Raw genomic sequence first — 20,935 nt, 5'->3', positions numbered from 1 at the left:
CAGATTAACCCCATAGAGCTGTTTTTGATAAATAACTATATTAAGTGATGAAATGATTATATCTGAGAGTCTTCAAAACAGTTTTCAGATTTATATTAAAGCATTAAAATTATCCACATACCCTTTTCCAAGGGAAAAAAAGACTTACTTACAATTTACCTGAGATGTTAAGATTATTCATTTACAATCTAAGTAATGTCATTAAGCAGTTTATGACTGAGTGCCAGAGGTGTGGTATAGGGATGAGAAACCCAACTTGTGACTGTGGTCAGGAAAGGCCTCTGGAGGAGGTGGTGAGTAACCCCGTTGCCCAATGCCTGTGTCAGAATTATAAACTCTAAATTAGCTCTGTTCAATGGAAATAGATGTGAATCACCTATGCATTTCAGATTTTTCTAGTAACCACATTCAAGAAAGTAAAAAGAAACATGCAACTAATTTAAATAATATATGTTTATTTTACTCATTCTAAAATAGTATCATTTCTGAATGGATAAAGATGTGGTATGTATACACACACACAAACATACACAGATACAATTGAGTACTATTCAGCTATAAAAAAAGAACAAAATTTTGTCATTTGCAATAACTTAGATGTACTTAAAGGGCATTATGCTAAGTGAAATAAGTCATAGCAAGGTAAATTACCGTATGATATCACTTCTATGTGGAATCTGAAAAATACAGCAAATTAGTGAATATATAACAAAAAAGAAGTAGACTCACAGACATAGAGAACAAACTAGTGGTTACCAGTGGGGAGGGAACAAGGGCCAGTCTAAGGGTAAGGGAGTAACAGGCACACACTATTAGGTATAAAATAAGCTACAGGGTTATATTGCACAACACAGGGAATGTAGCCAATACTTTATAGTGACTATAAATTAATTTTTTAACTTGTGAATCACTATATTATAAACCTATAACTTATATTGCACAGCAACTATACTTCACTTTAAAAATAAACAGAATAAAATAGTATCTTTTAAACATGTAATTGATATTAAAACATTGGATATTTTACTTTTTTCTTTTTGGTACTGTTTTTGAAATCTGGTGTGTATCTCATCCTTACAACCCATTTCAGTTCCAATTAGCCCCAGTTCAAACGTTCAGCAGACACAGGCCTACCAGGTAAGACAACACAGCCCTAGATGGAACAGGAAGAACAGTATGCAGTCATGGGAGAGAAGGAAAAACATGGGAATTTAATGACCATATACTGTGGACCAGGCAGATTCACAACGGGCATGAGGCATTTAATGAACAAAACATCGGTCCTGTTTTTATGTAAAATTCTGATATTTTGTTCATCATGAATTTTTGGCATTAATTTTGATTTTTAAAATTGCATTAAAATATTATTTATTTTGATTACAGAGTGTTTGGGCCCCTCTTACATTTTGTACCCAAGACAGGTGCATCCTTTCCCTCACCCTAATCCCAGGCCTGGCAATAGGCACTTCCTACCAACTTTGCCAATACCTCATTTGGGGGCACTCTCCCGAACCAGGCTGAACTGGATATCAAAACCATGAGTGAACTCCTCTAATTGACTGAGCCTTGGACATTCATTTTGTTAAATTAATTTTCAATTGAATTCAACTAAATGAAAAGACACTGGTAGACATATTGAAATGGAAATTGAATCTATAAACTGAAAAATCTGAAAATGTTTTGGAACCAAACTATAACCTCAGAGAGAGTTATTGGCTTTGATTGCCTAGTCAAAGTAACCCCATATTGCTTTTCCAAATTATGAGTGAAAAGAAGGAAAGCAACAGGTTTTTTACTCTCTCTGGGGTCTTATTTCCTTCCCACATTATAGCTGGAATCTCCAGTGTTTAGGGGGGTCAGTATCTGCAGTTTCTCCCAGTATACTGAGAATGTTATATTGAAAATAACTTTAGTGATGAAAGAAATGAAAATTGTATTACTTAACAAAGTGTTGCCTATTTTCAACAAGATCCTTTTCTTTCTTTTAGGGAACTCAGAAACAAAGACGAAATTCAATTTGGAGATAATGGAACGACAATATCCGCTGTGAGCAACAAGGCCTATGTTTTTGAACGAGACAAATCTGTTGGAGACCCGAAAATTGACTTACTTAGAACAATAAATATTCCTGCATTGGTAAGTAGGCATTTTAAATCTCATTATTGTGGATTTTAGAAGAAAGGAAAAAGCTAAGCTAAGTCCATTACAGTTTTACTTTTCAGTTCCGTCCAGTTCAGTCACTCAGTCATGTCCGACTCTTTGCGACCCCATGAATTGCAGCACGCCAGGCCTCCCTGTCCATCACCAACTCCCGGAGTTTACCCAAACTCATGTCCATCGAGTCGGTGATGCCATCCAGCCATATCATCCTCTGTCGTCCCCTTCTCCTCCTGTCCCCAATCCCTCCCAGCATCAGGGTCTTTTCCAATGAGTCAACTCTTCGCATGAGGTGGCCAAAGTATTGGAGTTTCAGCTTTAGCATCAGCCCTTCCAATGAACACCCAGGACTGATCTCCTTTAGGATGGACTGGTTGGATCTCCTTGGGGCTTTTAGGAGCTATTAAGTTATATATGTAGGTGTATATATATATTTTTAATATGTACATATTTTAATTTTTTAATATGTGTATGTGTATATATGTATCTCCCCTTCCATTCTTTAAAGTTCATTTTAGACTTTTTGAGGTTTTTCAAATGTGGTCTCTTCAAATGGTGACAAAGTGCAAATTTTAAGAATTTTTTTTTCAGTTTCTTCCTGTGTGTTCAGGATCAGACTTGTGCAAATAAGCATGTCTCTAGGATTTTGGAGGGTAGCTGATCATATTTAAAGTGTTTATTTTACCTCTTGTTTTTGTTCAGAAACTCTAGCAATAGAATTTGCTTGCTACTTTTTTTTCTTTTTAGCTCCTTATTTTGTATTGAGGTGTATCTGGTTCATAGTGTTGTGATAGTTTTAGGTGAACGGTGAAGGGTCTCAGCCATATACAGACATGTATCCATTCTCCTCCAAACTCCCCTCCCATCCAGGGTGGCACAATATAACACTGAGTAGAGTTGCAGTAGGTTCTTGTTGGTTATCCATTTTAAATATAGTAGTGTGTACATATTTAGCTTCCTATGATGGATTTTTTTAATCCTTAAAATATGTATTGACTTTCCCCCATCTCCTTTTAAATAGCAGAGACTAGGCTGTTGAAGACAACCTAGTATTGGGCTTTGTTTTTAACGGCAATTATAGCTAATAGAAATACATGAGACCCAAGAAACTTCTACTCATTCCCTCGGAGGCTCCCATCCTAACTCCTAGGTGACCACTACATATGCGCCTGGACCTGGAAAGTATTAGACCCCAGATCAGGCCCAGCCCAGCTGCCTAATGGGGCAGTATATGCGGGCATCCCCAGCCTCCAGCCCCGATCAGGAGGAAGATAGTGCCATCTTGTGGCAACGATGCCAATGCACCGCAAGAGTTGTTCCCTTTCTGTGGTTCCTGGGTTGCAAGTGAGGATCTCATTTACGAAATGTAATACTGAGAAAGGACAGTAAGTGAAGAGATTTATTCTTCACGCTCAGCCAGAGAGGAGCTCACTGGCTGATTTTTCAGCTGTTTGAGCTCAATACTTACATTTAGGTCTGCAGCCCCCTTTGCTGAAGGGACGGTAGGTGGTTGGGGTGCAGACACAGCTGTCTGAGTTTGCCTGTGCTCCTCAGACCGCCATGGAATGGAGCCAGCTGCCCTTACTCCGGGAGTTCATCGAGGCCCTGCTGAAGGCCTATCGGCAGAAGCTCTTTGTGACCCACACGGTGGATGAACTGCTCTGGGGTTACAAAGATGAAATCTTATCCCTCATCAGCGTTTTCAAACACGACGTCTCTCCCTATTTTGGCCTGTTTTATGGGGTAAGTCGATTTTTCTTTTCAGAAACTGTGTGTTCAGCTGAAGAGGAGGGCATTGCAAGCCAGGTTATATCTTCACTTTGGGTGAATTACTTGGCACTCTTGATCTCTTGTAGAGTATGTGAAAAATAAGAAAGTGCTTTAGTAGGGGAAGAAAAACTTCTAAAATTTCAACATGCTACCAGCACTGACTTTGAATGAGTGTGAAAAAATGTATGAAGTGGGGCTGTGCCATTAATCTTTCAAAGTGTCATAAATATGAGTGATCAATGTCAAGTTTCGATGGCTTAGTGACTAAACCCATGGATCAGCCTGACAAAGGCAAACGAGAAACTAAATAGGGATGTGATAGTACGTTAGGGATGGGAAGTACTTATTATATTTTAAGACATCTCATTTGTGAAAGATGTTGGATAATTTGAAACTCCATGTGCCCTTCACCTATGATTTATTTAGCTTATAAGTGGAATTTTGCATCATTTCTTTGCAGATTTTATTTACTTTGATTTGCAACCCCCAAAATGGGCTTCCCTGGTAGCTCAGCTGGTAAAGAATCCACCTCCAAGGCAGGAGACCCTGGTTTGATTCCTGGGTCGGGAAGACCCACTGGAGGAGGGACAGGCTACGCACTTCAGTATTCTTGGGCTTCCTTGGTGGCTCAGCTGGTAAAGAATCTGCCTGCAGTGGGTTCAGTCCCTGCATTGGGAAGATCCCCTGAAGAAGGGAAAGGCTACCCACAACGGTATTCTGGCCTGGAGAATCCCATGGACTGTGTAGTCCATGGCATTGCAAAGAGACGGACATAACTGAGCAAACCAAAACTATCAGCATTCAAGTAATTATTATTTGAAGTATATGTTATTAACTGCTTGAGCTTGAAATAAACAAAAAGTGAAAGTGAAAGTGTTAGTTGCTCAGTCCTGTCCAGCTCGTGGCAACCTCATGGACTGTAGCCCTCCAGGCTCCTCTGTCCGTGGGATTCTCCAGGCAAGAATATTGGAGTGGGTTGCTGTTCCCTTCTCCTGGGGATCTTCCCCACCCAGGGATCGAACCCGTATGTCTCACATCTGCATTGGAAAGTGGGTTCTTTACTGCTAGTGCCGCCTAAAAGCAATTAAAGTCTGTATCCCCCTGCCCGCCCCCCCCCCCCCCAAAAAAAAAACTTGAGTAAAATGGATAGTTGAAAGGTTGATAAATGACAAACTTAAACTCAGGAAGAGAGGGTAAGTTCAGGGCAGGATATGTAATTGTGATTAATTTCCCCATCTTTAAATTTGTGGTTATTCTCTGGCTCTAACTACTGAAGAATATCACCTCATCCTATAATCTCTTAGCATTTCAGTTGGTAAATGGTGGCAACACAGCCCCTGTACTGTCAGGGATATATAACACTTAAAAACTATGGTTAACAAAATGGTTAACAACTTTTAGATATTACCTTCACAAGAGGAGGAGGGTCCTAGGACTCGGGTCCTACCAACCCTAAATCCTTCACTCTGGGCAAGCAGACCCAATCGATGTTCCCTGGAAGGTTCCATCTGACAGGAGCCCAGCTTCCATGGGACCAGAGGAAGCACTGATTTCTTGTTGTGACTAAACTCCTGTCTAGAAATAATTTCAGGGAAACTCCCTACAGAGAGATACAAAGGCTACCACCCATCTGCCAAGTAGATTCTATTCCTCATACCTCAGTATTTCTCTGATAATTTTCATTGTATAGCTTGCTTTTTGTTTTTACACTGACCTCATCAGACTTATGGGGCTTCCCAGGTGGCGCTAGCAGTAAAGAGCCCGTCTGCCAACACAGGAGACATAAGAGATGTGGGTTTGATCCCTGGGTCAGGAAGATCCCCTGGAGGAGGCCATGGCAACCCACTCCAGTATTCTTGCCTGGAGAATCCCATGGACAGAGGAGCCTGGTGGGCTACAGTCCATGGGGTCACAAAGAGGTGGACATGATTGAGGCAACTTAGCATGCATGCATGCCTCAGACTTATAACTAATATCCTTAAATACCTTTTAAAAATGTAATTCACATTTACAGGCTGATTTAAGAAATTGGTAGTTTTGCTTTCCCACAGGAAGAAGGTGTTGGTTTACTTTATTTTTTCTTCTTTCTTTGCCTCCACTGTAACTCTATAAAACCTCATTAGTGAAAAACCCTAGCATTGCTCAGTTGGATTAGTACCTGGCATGGATTTCCCACATTCAGGAAAAGAGCGTGAGACATCGACTCAGAGGGGCTGGATCCACGTCCTGACTGTTTAATAACCAAGGGACTTTTCTGACCCTCAGTTTCATCATTTGTAACTTGAGAATAAAGGTATCCACACTTCAAAGCTTGTTTGAAATAGCCAAAATGAGAGTCCACAAGAGTGCTTTGCAAACTATAAATTGCAACACACATTTCAGGAGCCGGTTTTTTCTTTTCTGTGACTCACTCAGAAAACAAGACCCTGAATTACTAATAATATGAACGACTGGTATATGTTTCCATTTTGGAGCTGAATAAACTCTCTCTACTGTTGTTTTTAAAAAGGCAAAGGTGTTTTTTGTTCAGTTTTTTATCTGCTCTAGCCAAATACTGACTCTGTCGCCAGCAGTACAGAGATCCACACTTGGGCTGCCATTCATGCAAGACTGGGACAGACCGTGGGCTTGTGTACTTTGCTGGCACCTACTGCTCTGCACCTGTCTGAGCCTGGCCTCCAGTCTTTCCTTAATCCCAGTGGTATCTACCACATATCCCTCTGATCCCCTAGACCATTCCACCAGCTTCACTGCACCTTGTGACTAAAGAAGAAAACCTTAGTTAAGGCCATCGAACATTTTTTCCTTAAAGACTTTAGTGATGAAACAATCAAATGATTTGGTTGTTTCATCTTTAAATGGCAGCACAGAATGTAAGAGTGAGTAGGAAGAGGTGATACAGACAAGGTGAGAGCAAGACAGCTCCCAAGAGCAAGAGGCCTGGCTGGGTGTCTCTTAGTTGCCTACTGGAAAGCCAGTCAGGATATCTGTACCTGTTGATTTTAAGGTACCTCTGTTTTCCTCCCATAAAAGAGTTCAGGCACCTCCCAGTGAGTGTGGATTCTTGGATGTGTTATATAAAATGATGGTGGCTGGGAAGGATCTTTGAGAAGTCAGCCAGTCCTATTGCATGGATGGATTATGCATTTATTATGCTAGGAGTATGAATGATGTCTTATTCTCAGAACATTTTTCAACCTCCTGCAGTAATATGTTTCTTGTATGCAACCCACATCCCTACTGCAGTAACACAAAACCTACTTATTCCTGTTTGTCTTCAAACAACAAAAGTTTTAGTGAGTAACAAGGAAGCATTGATATTCTGTGTCTGACTCTTAGGCTACTAACAGTTGGGGAGAACTCTGAGTGACTGAACTCTTTAAATGCTTACCCACTTAGCTTAGCCTACATTTGAGTTAGTTGTAGGACTGCAAGAAGTAAAACACGTGTCTTTTTAAAATTTGGTGGTTCAACATTCTTTTGTGTGAGTATGCTTCTACGTTATTGTATGTTCACATTGTTGCTCTCAAAGAGAGGTCCCTTCTCATATCTTAAAGTCATGTAAAGCTTCATATGTGGAACACAATGTGACTATTATGTATGTGGACAGTGTTGACATACTGACATAGTTAGTGAAATAATATTGTGATGAAAAGGACCCAGGTAGGCCAAAAAAAAAAAATTGAAAAGAGAATTCACAAAGGGTATGAATGTTTTTTAAGGCAAAGGATTGAATGAAAAAAGAATTCAACCTCACTGAATACAGAAATGCAAAAAGAAATAAGAAACCCTTTTTTTTTTGTTGACTCAATAAGCAAAGTTTAACAAAAGGCATCTGAGGAATGTAAATTGATATATCTTGCTCTTTCCACTGAGTGATCTTGAGCAACTTGCTAATGTGTTTCAAAAGCTTTAAAAATGTTAATGTTCTTTTAGCTAGCAATATCACCTTTAGTGGTCTATTTAGAAAATAAAAAGTTTTTAATCATAAAGATATACATACATTATTCATAGTAGCAAAAATTTTTAAACTAAATATTTAGTAATAAGAAAGTGGTTAAATTATTTCCACCTAATATGAAGTCATTAAGTTGAACCTAGGAAGAACTTTTTTAGGAAGAACAGGAAATATACAAATAACTAAATAAATTGTATATATGTATAAAAATTGTGTGTGGCTTATGCCACACATATGTATATTACATATATATGTATAAGTTCTATAAACAAATTTTCTGTAGAAAAAAGACTAAAAAGAAACAGACCAAAATACTGAAAAAAAAGTGTATGTTGCTTCTTAAAGTCCTCCACTTAACTCAAATGTGGTCTAAGCTAAGTGGTTAAACATTTAAATGTTTCAGAGTAACTCGTGCATTTCCCATAAACCAAAACTCCATCTCAGGTGAAGAACTTGTAAGAATGTACAGAGTATGTGTGCCATTAAGAAGTGTAACCTGGAAAGAATATACAACTCAAGAAAATTTTGGTTGAAGAATGGAATTATATTAATATCACTTTCTTCTATTCAAGTGTAGTCAGGTCCTGGCCCTGGATTTATGCTTTTTTTTTTTATTTTTTAATTGAGATAGAATTCACTTAACATAACATTCAGCATTGAAAAGTATACAATTCAGTGGCTTTTATTATATTCACACAGTTGTGCAAGTGCCACCAGAACAATTTCATCACCAGTGTAATTCCAGAACATTTTCATCACCTGCCCCAAAACCCACAGACTGTTAGCAGTCTCTTCCATTCCTCATTGCCACCAGTTCCCGGTAACTTGAATCTACTCTCTCTATGTATAGATATGCCTATTGTGGACATACATATAAATGGAATGGAATTTATATGAAATCATATAAATGATTTCGCACCCATGTTGTGGCATAATATCAGCACTTCATTCTTTTTCGTGGCTGAGTAATAGTCTATTGTATGGATATACCACACTTTGTTTATCCATTCTTCAGTTGATGTATATTTGATTTATTTATACTTTTGGCAATTAATAATGCTGCTATGAACATTAGTGTACAGATTTTTATATGGCCATTAGAGATAAATTTTGGAGTAGAATTCTCTTGGGTATATTATAGAAGTGGAATTTTGGAGTCTTATGGCAACATTATGTATAACTTTTTGACTAGCTGACAAACTGTTTTCCATAGCAACTGCCACATTTTACACTCACACCATCAGTGTAGAAAGGCTCTAGTTTCTCCACATCTTCACCAACATTTGGTCTTTTCCTTTTTTTAAAATATCCCTCCTCGTGGGTATGAAGTTGTATCTCATTGTGGTTTTGATTTGCATTTTTCTAATAACTGATAATATTGAGCATCTTTTCATGTTTTTATTGGTTATTTAGATAATTTCTTTGGAGAAATGTCTCTTCAATTCTCTGTCCATTGTTTAATTGGGCTCATACTTTTTAAAACCATAAAGTAATAATATGGCCAATATGGGATTTAACAAATAGTCACTCTATTCCCTAGTTCTGGTTCAGTCTCATGAGGCATGTAGGTTCCACTAGGGCAGTTTCATAAAGATTGAATGTGCTAGTTACTGTATCATTTAGGGTTCTCTAGAAAAACAGAATCAGTAGAGATTTGTATATTTATTGAGGGATTTATGTTGTGTTGGCCAGAATGTTCATTTTGCTTTGCCCCTAGGGTGTTACAGAAAAACCCAGATGAACTTCCAGCAAACCCAGGATTAAGGAATTGGCTTATATGATTGTGGGGGCTGCCAAGTGGCAAGTATGAAATCCGTGGGACAGGCTAGCAGGCTGGAAACTCAGGCAAGATTTCTATGCTGTAGTCTTAAGAAAAGAATTTTTTTTCCTCCAGGAAACCTCAGATTTTGCTTTTAGAGCTTTCAGCTGATTAAATGAGCCTATATTCATTATCAACAGTAATCTCCTTTACTAAAACTGAACTGATCACATCTACAATATATAGCAACATCTAGAGTATTGTTTGGCCAAACAACTAGGCACCATAGCCTGGCCAAGTTAACACATAAAATGAACCATCACAGTTATCTTAAATAACCATATTCACTTATTTTCAGAAAAATGGGACTAATGACGGAGACTATGTTTTTCTAACTGGAGAAGACAATTACCTTAACTTTTCCAAGATTGTGGAATGGAATGGAAAAACGTAAGTCTAATGGCTTATCAGTATAATTATGTTTTCAATTTTCATTTAAATTGAATGTCCACTTCTGCTTTATTTTTTTAAAAAATTAGCACAATCATTTTTGGGTAAAAATATATCAATTAAAAATCTATAATTATGTAGAATATCCTATAATATAAATAATATAGTCTAAACATGTAAAATTATTATTTTGTAAATCAGGATTGGGGTAAGGTACTCCACAGATTAAATACTAAATTATTAATATTAGTATACAGTTATTAGTATTAGTATACAATTACCATATAATGATATGTAGGTTTCTCATGGTTACAGCATGAATCACAAGCCAGTGAAAAGTTTCACTTTTCCACTTGCTATTGTTTGTTGCTGTTTAGTTGCTCAGTCATGTCTGACTCTTTTGCAGCCCCATGGACTGTCCTCTGTCCATGGGATTTCCCAGGCTATAGTACTGGAATGGGTTGCCATTTCCTCCTCCAAGGGATCTTCCTAACCCAGGGATCGAACCCACATTGAGTGATGTGTCTCTGTTGGGCAAATATTTTTCAAATTGCTGCCTGTTTGTGGGGAAGGAAAGAATTTTTTTCTCTTTTTAATTTAATTTAGTGATTGTACATTGTGTCTCTTTTATGATGAAATACATTTCAGTTCATTGCTATAGAATTTCAAAATTATTTCACATTTATAATTTGTAAACAAACCAGCTCCAAAACCAAATTTCTCCAAAAAGGAACTGAGGCAGCTTGCAATTAAGTCACACATAAAGCAAAATAATTTTTTTAGGTCATAGAAATTAGAAATCTTCAAGAAAAAGGAGGCTAATGATTCAGGGACTGTGGTAAGAGAAATTTTCTTCTTGAATGTTAAATTTACTTTAAAGCTTTCCAGAAATACAGGCAAGAAAACTGATGTGGAATATTATCTTTACAATTCTCTATAAAGCAAAAACTTGTTAAATTAAAAAAACTTTTTATATTTGTTATAACACATATATCCAGGTGCATACACATATATTTACATACACATATACACACTCCTTCCTAAGGATATAAGAACCCTGAAAGAATATAAGAAACTGGCAAAAGTGTTGCCTTTGGAGGCATAACTAGATGACTGGGTACTAGGCTAAGAGAGAAATTAACTTGTAAACATAATATAGCTGGATTTTGTTTTAAAGCCAATCTGTTGTTTTCTTTTAATAGAGTTTAATCCTTCTAAATATGTGTTGTAACTACTGATACAATTACTGTATAATGATATATTATTTCATATATTTACACTTATTTCGACATTCTTTTTCACCCTTAGCTGGTTATGTCTATTCTACCCTCAGATTATACTTAATAGTTTTTTTTTTTTTCTAACAGAATCTAAAGTTAGCTATTATCTTTCTTCTTCCAATGAAACAATACCTTTACCCATTTCTTAACACAGTGTCTGTGTTATTCTTGTCTACAACTTGTTTCACCTTTTTAGGAAGCCAAATATAACTTAAAAGTTCATTATTTTTATAGTAAATTAAAATACCAATGTATTTTATTAATTTGTTGGTATTTTTCTTCTCACATCTTCCCTTTGGGTTTAGTTTTCTTATTGCTGAAGATCATTAGTACAGTGGTTCTCAAACAGGGGCAGTTTTGCTTCCCAGAGGACACTGGGTGATGTCTGGACACATATCATCACAACTGGAGGTCGCTACTGGCATCTACTGGGTAGAAACCTGTGATGCTGCTAAATATCCTGCAGTGTACAAGACAGTCCCCTACAGAGAGTTCCATCAGTTCAGTTCAGTCCAGTTGCTCAGTCGTGTCCGACTCTTTGCAACCCCATGACTGCAGCATGCCAGGCCTCCCTGTCCATCACTAACTCCCGGAGTTTACTCAAACTCATGTCCATTGAGTCGGTGATGCCATCCAACCATCTCATCCTCTGTCGTCTCCTTCTCCTCCCTGCTTCAATCTTTCCCAGCATCAAGGTCTTTGCAAATGAGTCAGCTCTTCGCGTCAGGTGGCCAGAGTACTGGAGTTTCAGCTTCAGCATCAGTCCTTCCAGTGAACACTCAGCACTGATCTGCTTTAGGATGGACTGGTCCATCCTAAGGACTCTTAAGAGTCTTCTCCAACACCACAGTTCAAAAGCGTCAATTCTTCGGCACTCAGCTTTCTCTATAATCCAACGCTCACATCCATACATCGGGCCCAAAATGTTACTGGGTTGTTTGTTGTTGTTGAGTTGCTAAGTTGTGTCCGACTTTTTGGACTGCAGCATGGACAACCCCATGGACTGCAGCACCCCGGGTTTCCTTGTCCTTCATCATTTCCCAGAGCTTGCTCAAGCTCATGTCCATTGAGTCGTTGATGCCATCCAACCATCTCATCCTCTGTTGTCCCCTTCTCCTGCCTTCAATCTTTACCAGCATCAGGGTCTTTTCTGATGAGCTGGCTCTTCACATCAGTTGGCCAAAGTGATGGAGCTTCAACTTCAGCATCAGTCCTTCCAATGAATATTCAGGGTAGATTTCCTTTAGGATTGACTGGTTTGCTCTCCCTGGGACTCTCAAGAGTCTTCTACATCACCACAATTCAAAAGCGTCAATTCTTCTGCATTTTGCCTTCTTTATGGTTCAACTCTCACATCCATACATGACTATTGGAAAAACTGAAGCTTGGCTATACTAGGTTGGGAAATCCTATATTAGTAGTTGTTTCAGTAAGGATCTGTGGGTGGTAAAATTTCTTAGACTTTGCATATTTAAAAATATCTTTATTTCACATTCAGTTTTTAATGATTTTAGTTTGGTATAGAATTCTAGTTTGACAGTTCAAAATTATGAAGATACTACTCCATTTACTTTTGATTATCTTTTTCCTTGACTTTACTGCAGTTTTACTACAACATAATCCAAATTTGAATTTATTTTATTTATTCTGTTCAGCCCTTGGAGCATACTTTAAATCTAAGGCTTTCTATCTTTCTTAAAATTTGGAAAACTTTGAACAATTATCTCTTAAATTATTGCTTCTCTGTTATTCACTCTATTCTCACTACCGTCCCCCAAACTCTCACTAAACGTTTATTGAAGCCTCTTGATATAGTCTCTATATCTTGATCCTTCCATTTTTAATCTTCCTAAGATTATACCTGTGTAAATTCTTTGAAGTAATATTTCATTTAGCCTGTTCTTTCCAACTATGTACAGTCTAGAGTTTATCCCAATAGAGAGTTTTTCTTTCAGAAACTGTTTCTATTCTGAAGATTATCTACTTTTTATTCTTTGGGTCTCTCTAGAGAAGACTCTTGAGAGTCCCTTGGACTGCAAGGAGATCCAACCAGTCCATCCTAAAGATCAGTCCTGGGTGTTCATTGGAAGGACTGATGCTGAAGCTGAAACTCCAATACTTTGGCCACCTGATGTGAAGAGCTGACTCATTTGAAAAGACTGTGATGCTGGGAAAGATTGAGGGCAGGAGGAGAAGGGGACGACAGAGGACAAGATGGTTGGATGGCATCACTGACTCGATGGACATGGGTTTGGGTGGGCTCCAGGAGTTGGTGATGGACAGGGAGGCCTGGTGTGCTGCGGTTCATGGGGTCTCAGAGTCAGACACGACTGAGCGACTGAACTGAACTCTTATTTTATTCTTCCTTTTTTATTTGTTAGTAGTTTTACTGTTCCTTTTGAAGAATGCTGTTCTTTCATTTGTGTCTTTGAGGATACTAAACAGCCTATTTATTAACCAGATTGTTCAATTACTTTAATTTCTTCAAAAGTGAATTCATCTTATCATTGTTGATTTTGTTGCCTATCTCTTAGCATAAGTTGCTTTCATTAAAAAAATGTTAACTTGCAGAATTATTTTCATTGGTAAGTCTGTTATCTATCCATCTGCTCATCCATCCAACTATCCATCCATCCTCTCACCTCTCCCTAGGTAGCAGGTATGCAGTAGTCCACCCAGTAACCCCTCAAACCAGTATACATGGTGGACCTCCACCTCAAAATTATGCAGAGCATGAGAAAGTTAGATACCATCACCGACTCAGTGGACATGAGTTTGAGCAAACTCTGGGAGAGAGTGAAGGACAGGGAAGCCTGGTGTGCTGCAGTCCATGGGATTGGAAATAGGCACCCATGACTTAGCAACTGAACAACATCACAGATCTGGCCAAAAAATCAGCAGGCATCTTGGCCCAGGGTCTGGTTATAAGGTGTCTGGAGCTTTCTGCCTCCCTGTGACTCAGCTTTGCTTTCTTCAGCCTTTCTTGCTGAGCAGAAAAAACCCCTGCCCTAGATCCTGATTTCAAGCCCTTGACGGACCACCTTTAATCCTCACCAACCTCAGAATCTAGACCTGCAGATCTTTCTCCTGGCTTCCATACCTGCAGCCCAGTAGGCCAGCAGCTTTACCCTTCTCACTACTTGGCATTTAACACCTTTCATGGTCGAAAAAGATGTTTGTGCTTGAGTAGAGTATAGACCTTTTAAATGTTCCCTTTTATGGTTTATCAACCACTGCTCTGTGATTTTACTTGGAAGAGACCCTTAATACCTGAATTTAGAATTTCACCTTGACCAGAAGTTGGGAGAATTCCTATTTTTTGCCCATTCCTTCCTATCTTTTGCATTTTATACCATTGTTCAAGGAATTAATTTTTAAAAACCTGCTATCTCAACTGTGCTCTTAGTGAGTATAAAGTCGATTCAAAATTAAGCTTTCTTGTGACCCAAGAGAAGTTAATTTTGGATCAGAGAGCTGTTTGGAGGGGAGACAGTTAATGACCTGTTGTGAATATTATCTTCTTGAACATGTCTGTCCAGAGTTCATCTGACTGTGGGCTGGCTGTGAACACGGCTGTTGTGAATGGCAAATTGGATCACTGCTTAAAGCACATGGATATTTCTAAATCTTTACAGGAGATCCTCAGTTTTGAAGGAAGGGAAGAAGGATGTTTGACTGTTTTCTCTGTCAGAACTCATATTTGGAAATCAGGGCCCTGCTTTTCCCCTCTTCATCCAATTCCCAACCAATATCGCCCTGGTGTCTGCATGTGAACAAGGTTCTGTGGGTAGCCAGCTCCCAGTTAGGTCTTGAAAAGTCCAGACCATTATTTAAAAAAAATAGCCTAGGGACTTTGCTGGTGGTCCAGTGGTTAGGGATCCTCCTTCCAATACAGGGACTGTGTGTTTGATCCCTGGCCTGAGAACTAAGACCCCACATGCTGCAGAGCTACTAAGCCTGTGCACCACAACTAGAGAGCCCACATGCCGCAATAAAGGGTCCTTGTGCCACAGCTAAGACCCGATGAAGCCAAAAATACATAAATAGATATATGTATCTTTAAAAATAGCCCAAAATCCAGTGTGGCCATCTGGACTCTTTCTTGTTTCCCTGTGACAGGTCGCTTGACTGGTGGACAGCAGATGAGTGCAATATGATCAACGGAACAGATGGAGACTCTTTTCACCCATTAATCACCAAAGATGAAGTCCTTTATGTCTTCCCATCTGATTTTTGCAGGTAAGAACTTGAAATGTGACGACTATACAGGCGCCAAAAATATGAGGGATGTATATAATTGCACTTATTTAATGAGGATATTTGCGCTTAATGAGTGACCAGCAATAATGGCATATTGAGAAACAAGAGAAAGTGTAGCCGTTCACAGACCAGCTGTGTTGGTTGGAATACCAGCTCCACCACTTACAGCTGTGTGACCTTGGAAACATTATTTAACTACTGTTTGCCTCACTGTCCTCATTTATAAAGTAGGGACAGAAATAGTTGCCTACCTTGGGAGTTGTTTTGAGGATAAATGAGTTACTTTAATAAAATACTTAGCCCAGGGCCTGTCACACAGTAAATAATATTAGCTCTTCATTATTATGATGTCCTCTATCAGGTGTGAAATTTGCTCTGGTCTTCTTCCAGTTGGTGCATAGAAGATAAATCATACCGTGGTCCATACTTCAGAGTTCATAGGTCTTTGCTGAGTGCTAACCTTCCCGTTGAGCATATCTGCTCACCCTTGCCCACACCTATCCCTCTCTCCCACCTGCTGTTTCTCTCCAGACACCCATGATGAAGCCCCCTCCGTGGGAGGAAGGCATCCTACTCCACACCCTGACTCCCATCTCCCCGTCGTTACCTCTCCTTCCGCCCTTCACCATCACACTGCTCAGATGAGTAGCTGATCACACAGCCTCCCTTTCCTCTCCCGCACCCTCCTGCAAGGCTTTTTACGAGACTTCTTTTCAGTTGGACGTCACCTAGTTACCTTTGACTCTGTGGGGTCTACATTCTCAAGAATGGCTGTTCTTCTGACTTTCATTTATTGTTCAGTCACCAAAGTGTGTCCCTGACCCCATGGACTGCAGCCTGCCAGGCTTCCCTGTCCCTCACCATCTCCCAGAGTTTGCCTAAGTTCATGTCTGTTGAATAGGAGATGCCATCCAACCATCTCATCCTCTGTCGCCCCCTTCTTCTGTCCTCAATCTTTCCCAGCATCAGAGTCTTTTCCAGTGAGTCGGCTCTTCGCATCAGGTGGCCAAAGTATTGGCGCTTCAGCATCAGTCTTTCCAAAGAGTATTCAGGGTTGATTTCCTTTAGGATGGACTGGTGTGATCTCCCTGCTGTCCAAGGGACTCTCATATTTCACACAGTTGAGCACCTCCCCAGCCAGCCCTGTCAGAATCACTGTAAATCTCCCTCATCTCTTGCACTAAATTAGCCGCAAATGCTATTCATCCTCCTCAGAAAGAGCTCTTCTTTCACTCCCCACTCTGTCGCCCGTCTCTGTGCCACAGTGCAGGCCTTTCCAGCTCTGGAGCGGACTATCAGTCACCTTCCAGCCAGCTGTTCTACCTGGTCGGTATTTGCGGAAGGACCGAAGAAAGAGAACATGTTTGAGTGCAATGGGTGAGACAAGGAAACCTAGAAGGGCAGGAGGGGCTTATTAAAGATTTGCCACAGAGGAAACTTATTCTTGTCTGCAACCACCACTTGTGAAGAGCCACTTGGCAGCGCTTAGCAATGCCAAAGACCTCCAACCCCATGGTTTCACACGCCTCTCCAACATGGGTTCCCTAGCCTGAAGAACTTGGGTACCTATGTGAGGGAGACTTACACGTCGATTGTAGTTAAGAAAACACTGGAAGTGTTGCCAGAAATAACCAATAAATGATCTATAATTGGCATAGAAAAGTTCTAGTCGAGCCAAACTGAGGGCTGTAGCCCAGGAGACGCTAATTCAGAGAGCACTTGAATTGTATTTTGTCGGACTACAAAATGTGGGAGGTGTTCAAGGCAAAAACCTCAAGGTTACAGTTAGTTACATGAGTTGTTTATCAAGAAATATAACTGGACCTGTCAAGAAGTAAGGGTGCTTGTTAAACAAGGGTTGGCTGGGATCTGAAATGTTTGCCTAATTGCAAGGGGAGACCTTGACCCTGCAAAGTTGCAGCTGACCGCTGCTAGGAGATACTGTTTTGAGAACAGCTAGTGGTGTCCTTGAGTTTAATGCAGTTCAGAAAGTTCAGGTTTTCAGTGATGCCGGAGTGTGTCTGAAACCGCATCCACAGTGGTCACCCAATTGCCTCCTGGATGTCTGAACCACAGCTACTCCATTTTGGTTTTTAAATACATTCTCTTCATTAATGGTTAAAGCAGATGTACCATGCATGTTTGACAGGCCGTAAGACAGGCTGTTCTCGTTAGCATAAAGTGTAAGTTAATTCAGGTATAAGCCGAAATCACTTCCCCATATCTCAATATGTAAAAATTTCTTCCATCCAAAGTAATCTGAGTGCCTATGCAAAGGAGAACATAAATAAATAAATGGGATCTTTGTATGATAGAATATCATATAAAAAGTAAAATATAGCAACCAGAGCCATGTACTTTAATGTAAGACATCTTAAAAATAAAATGTTGAAGGAAGAAGCAAATTACAGAAAAACAATATGGTATACTATTATAATAACATTTAGAAATAACAAACAGTGCCAGATGTTGTTTATGAGTATGTATGTAGGTAAAAGTATAAAGGCCTGGGAACTTCCCTGTGCTCAGTGGCTAAGATGCTGTGCTTCCAAGGCAGGGGTCTCTGGTTCGATCCCTGTTCAGGGAACCAGATCCCACATGCCACAACCAAGTGTTCATGTCACAACTAAAAATGCAAAGATCCTGCATGCCAACTTTGATCTGGCACAGCCAAATTAATTTTTTTTTTTTTTAAAGCATAGTGGCCTGCATAGGAATGATAAACCCCAAATTCAGGATAGTGGTTACCTCTGGGGATGCAGAGAAAGATCAGAATCAGGAGTATTACATAGAGAACTTCAGTTGTAGCTGTAAATATACATTTTATTTATCTGAGTGGTTTTTGTTATAAAATGTATTTCTTATAATATTTTTCTCTATTTTTCTATTTGCTTAAAATTTTCATTAAGAAATGCTGCAGGGGTGAGATGTACAGTGGAAGGCAACTCCTACATTAGTCACAACCCGGCGAGAGATGTGTCCCACCTGTGGTTCAGAGATGAAATGTGAGGCCCCCCTCAGCCTTCAGACACCCTCAGATGCAGGGATGAAGGCTCCAAGACAAGGCCTGTGAAAGTGCCTTGGCTGTCACTCAGAGTGAAAGTGAAAGTCCCAGGGACCATACAGTCCATGGGATTCTCCAGGCCAGAATACTGGAGTGGGTAGCCTTTCCCTTCTCCAGGGGATCTTCCCAACCCAGGGATCGAACCCAGGTCTCCTGCCTTGCAGGTGGATTGTTTACGAGCTGAGTCACAAGGCAAGCCCAGCGGTCACTCAGGTGCTATGCAAATAGCTGGGTGGTTTGTGTTAGAAGGAACCACTGATAGAAACTCTAATCTCTGAGGGCAGAATTGATGTTCTACTCTGTTGAAATAAATAACCATGGCAAAATATGGAAACTATTTTTACTTGGGGGAAATGGGTATCAGAGTACATCTAATCAAGTATCTGTCTAATGGGGCGCTTGTCCAGGCCTTCGGGAATCTGTGGGGCCATGCCTTTTGTCACCTCCTCTGCTTCTGCTTTGTCTCGGCTTCTCCCTGGCTTTCTTTCCTTTGCTTCTGCTTCAGCCACACTGGCATGTGCCCGTGCTGGTCTGGACGACGCATCTTTCTTTTAGCATAAGCATCCATTCTAACTCATTGTCTTGGTTTTCTCAGTCTGATGTTAGCACAGTTGCTGCCTCTTAAACATCGTTCACTGCAGTCCATCTCCTACTTTATTATACACTAAGTGGCTTGAGCTCCTCTCAGTCTTTCTTTGGCCTCTTCATTTCCCGTGTATCCTGTAAGCATTTAGCCATATTACACCTGAGAACAGTTGGTTGACTTACTGATTCAGGCAGACCATGCTGATGGGGACCCGAGCTGACTTTTTATCCTTACTTCCTAACAGGTCAGTGTATATAACTTTCAGTGACTTTGAGAGTGTCCAGGGACTGCCTGCCTTGAGGTATAAGGTGCCTGCAGAAATATTAGCCAATACCTCAGACAACGCTGGCTTCTGTATACCTAAAGGAAACTGCCTGGGCTCAGGAGTTTTGAATGTCAGCGTCTGCAAGAATGGTAAGAATTCAGAGAGGGGATGCAGGTGGCGGTGTGGGGGGTCTGGATGTACGATTGATGTTCCTCAACAAAGAAGGTTGTCAGCCCAATAGAAAGAGCAATTCCAAGCTCTTAGGAATAATGTTTTGTTAGAGACAGACTCACAGATGTAGAAAACAGACTTATGGTTACCAAGAGGAAGCAGAGGGTATAAATTAGGAATTTAAGACCAGCAGATACAAATTACTATATATAAAATAAAGAACAAGCTCCAGGGAACTGTATTCAATATCTTGAATACATATGTATAACTGAACCACTTCACTGTACACCAGAAATGAGCACATTGTTAATTAACTACAATTTTAAAAAAAGTTTTGTAACATGACTATAGCATAGTTTTTTTTAAAAGCATTGGCTTTCCTGTAATGCTTTTATTGCTAGGATGCCATGTTGTGTTTTCTCTGGGCAGTAGTTCAGGAGTGGTTTTGGCTTTGTTTTCAAGCTGGCCCTGGGCTAGGAGTGGCTCGTGGCCGCCTGTGCTCTGGGGGTGTCCTTGGTACAAGGCGCTGGCCTGGGGAGCTGGACCCCGCCCCAGCCTGGGTCTCCTGCACATGCGCATGGCGTGGGTGCAGCGCAGCTCCACAGGGGACAGGGCCGTAGCTTAGGCGTCCTTCTTTTTTTTCCCCTCGACTCTTCAATCTAGCACATTTTTGTTTCGTTTTTTAGTTTTTTTGTTGGAGTTGATTTACAATGTTGTGATAGATTCTGCTGTATAGCAAAGTGAATCAGTTATACATATATGCACTGTTTCTTAGATTCTTTTCCCGTATACATTTTTACAGAATATTGAGTAGAGTTCCCTGTGCTATGCAGTAGGTCCTTATTAGGTGGTCTGTTTTATATATAGTAGTGTGTATATGTTAATCCCAGCCTCCTAATTTATCCCTCCTTCTACCCTTTTCCCCTTTGGTAACCATAAGATCATTTTCTTCATGTTACGTGATTCCTGTTTTGTGAATAAGTTAATTTGTGCCATTTTTTAAGACTCCATATATAAGCGATATCATGTGATGGTTGTTTTACTCTGACTTACTTCACTCGGTATGACAATCTCTAGGCCCATGCATGTTACTGCAGATGGTATTATTTCATTTTTCTTTTTCAAATGGCTGAGGATATTCTATTGTAAATATATACCACATCTTCTTTATCTGTTCATCTGTTGGTGGCCATTTAAGTTGCTTCCACGTCCTGG

General features: G+C 39.9%; 1 protein-coding gene across 1 annotated transcript in view; it reads left to right on the top strand.

Annotated features, from left to right (window-relative positions):
• SCARB2 (scavenger receptor class B member 2) overlaps window positions 1-20,935 on the top strand; it is a 76,625-nt gene that overhangs the window by 39,335 nt on the left and 16,355 nt on the right. The window contains exons 3-7 of the mRNA XM_052641635.1: window positions 1,989-2,136; window positions 3,712-3,900; window positions 10,003-10,094; window positions 15,494-15,613; window positions 19,529-19,698. Coding sequence (XP_052497595.1) covers window positions 1,989-2,136; window positions 3,712-3,900; window positions 10,003-10,094; window positions 15,494-15,613; window positions 19,529-19,698 — 719 coding nt within the window. The remainder of the gene's footprint in view (window positions 1-1,988; window positions 2,137-3,711; window positions 3,901-10,002; window positions 10,095-15,493; window positions 15,614-19,528; window positions 19,699-20,935) is intronic.

The sequence above is a fragment of the Budorcas taxicolor genome, chromosome 6, assembly GCF_023091745.1.
Source record: "Budorcas taxicolor isolate Tak-1 chromosome 6, Takin1.1, whole genome shotgun sequence".
NCBI classification, from domain to species: Eukaryota; Metazoa; Chordata; class Mammalia; order Artiodactyla; family Bovidae; genus Budorcas; species Budorcas taxicolor.
Note: the sequence above shows the minus strand (reverse complement) of the source record. Positions and strands in the feature narration are given on the sequence as shown.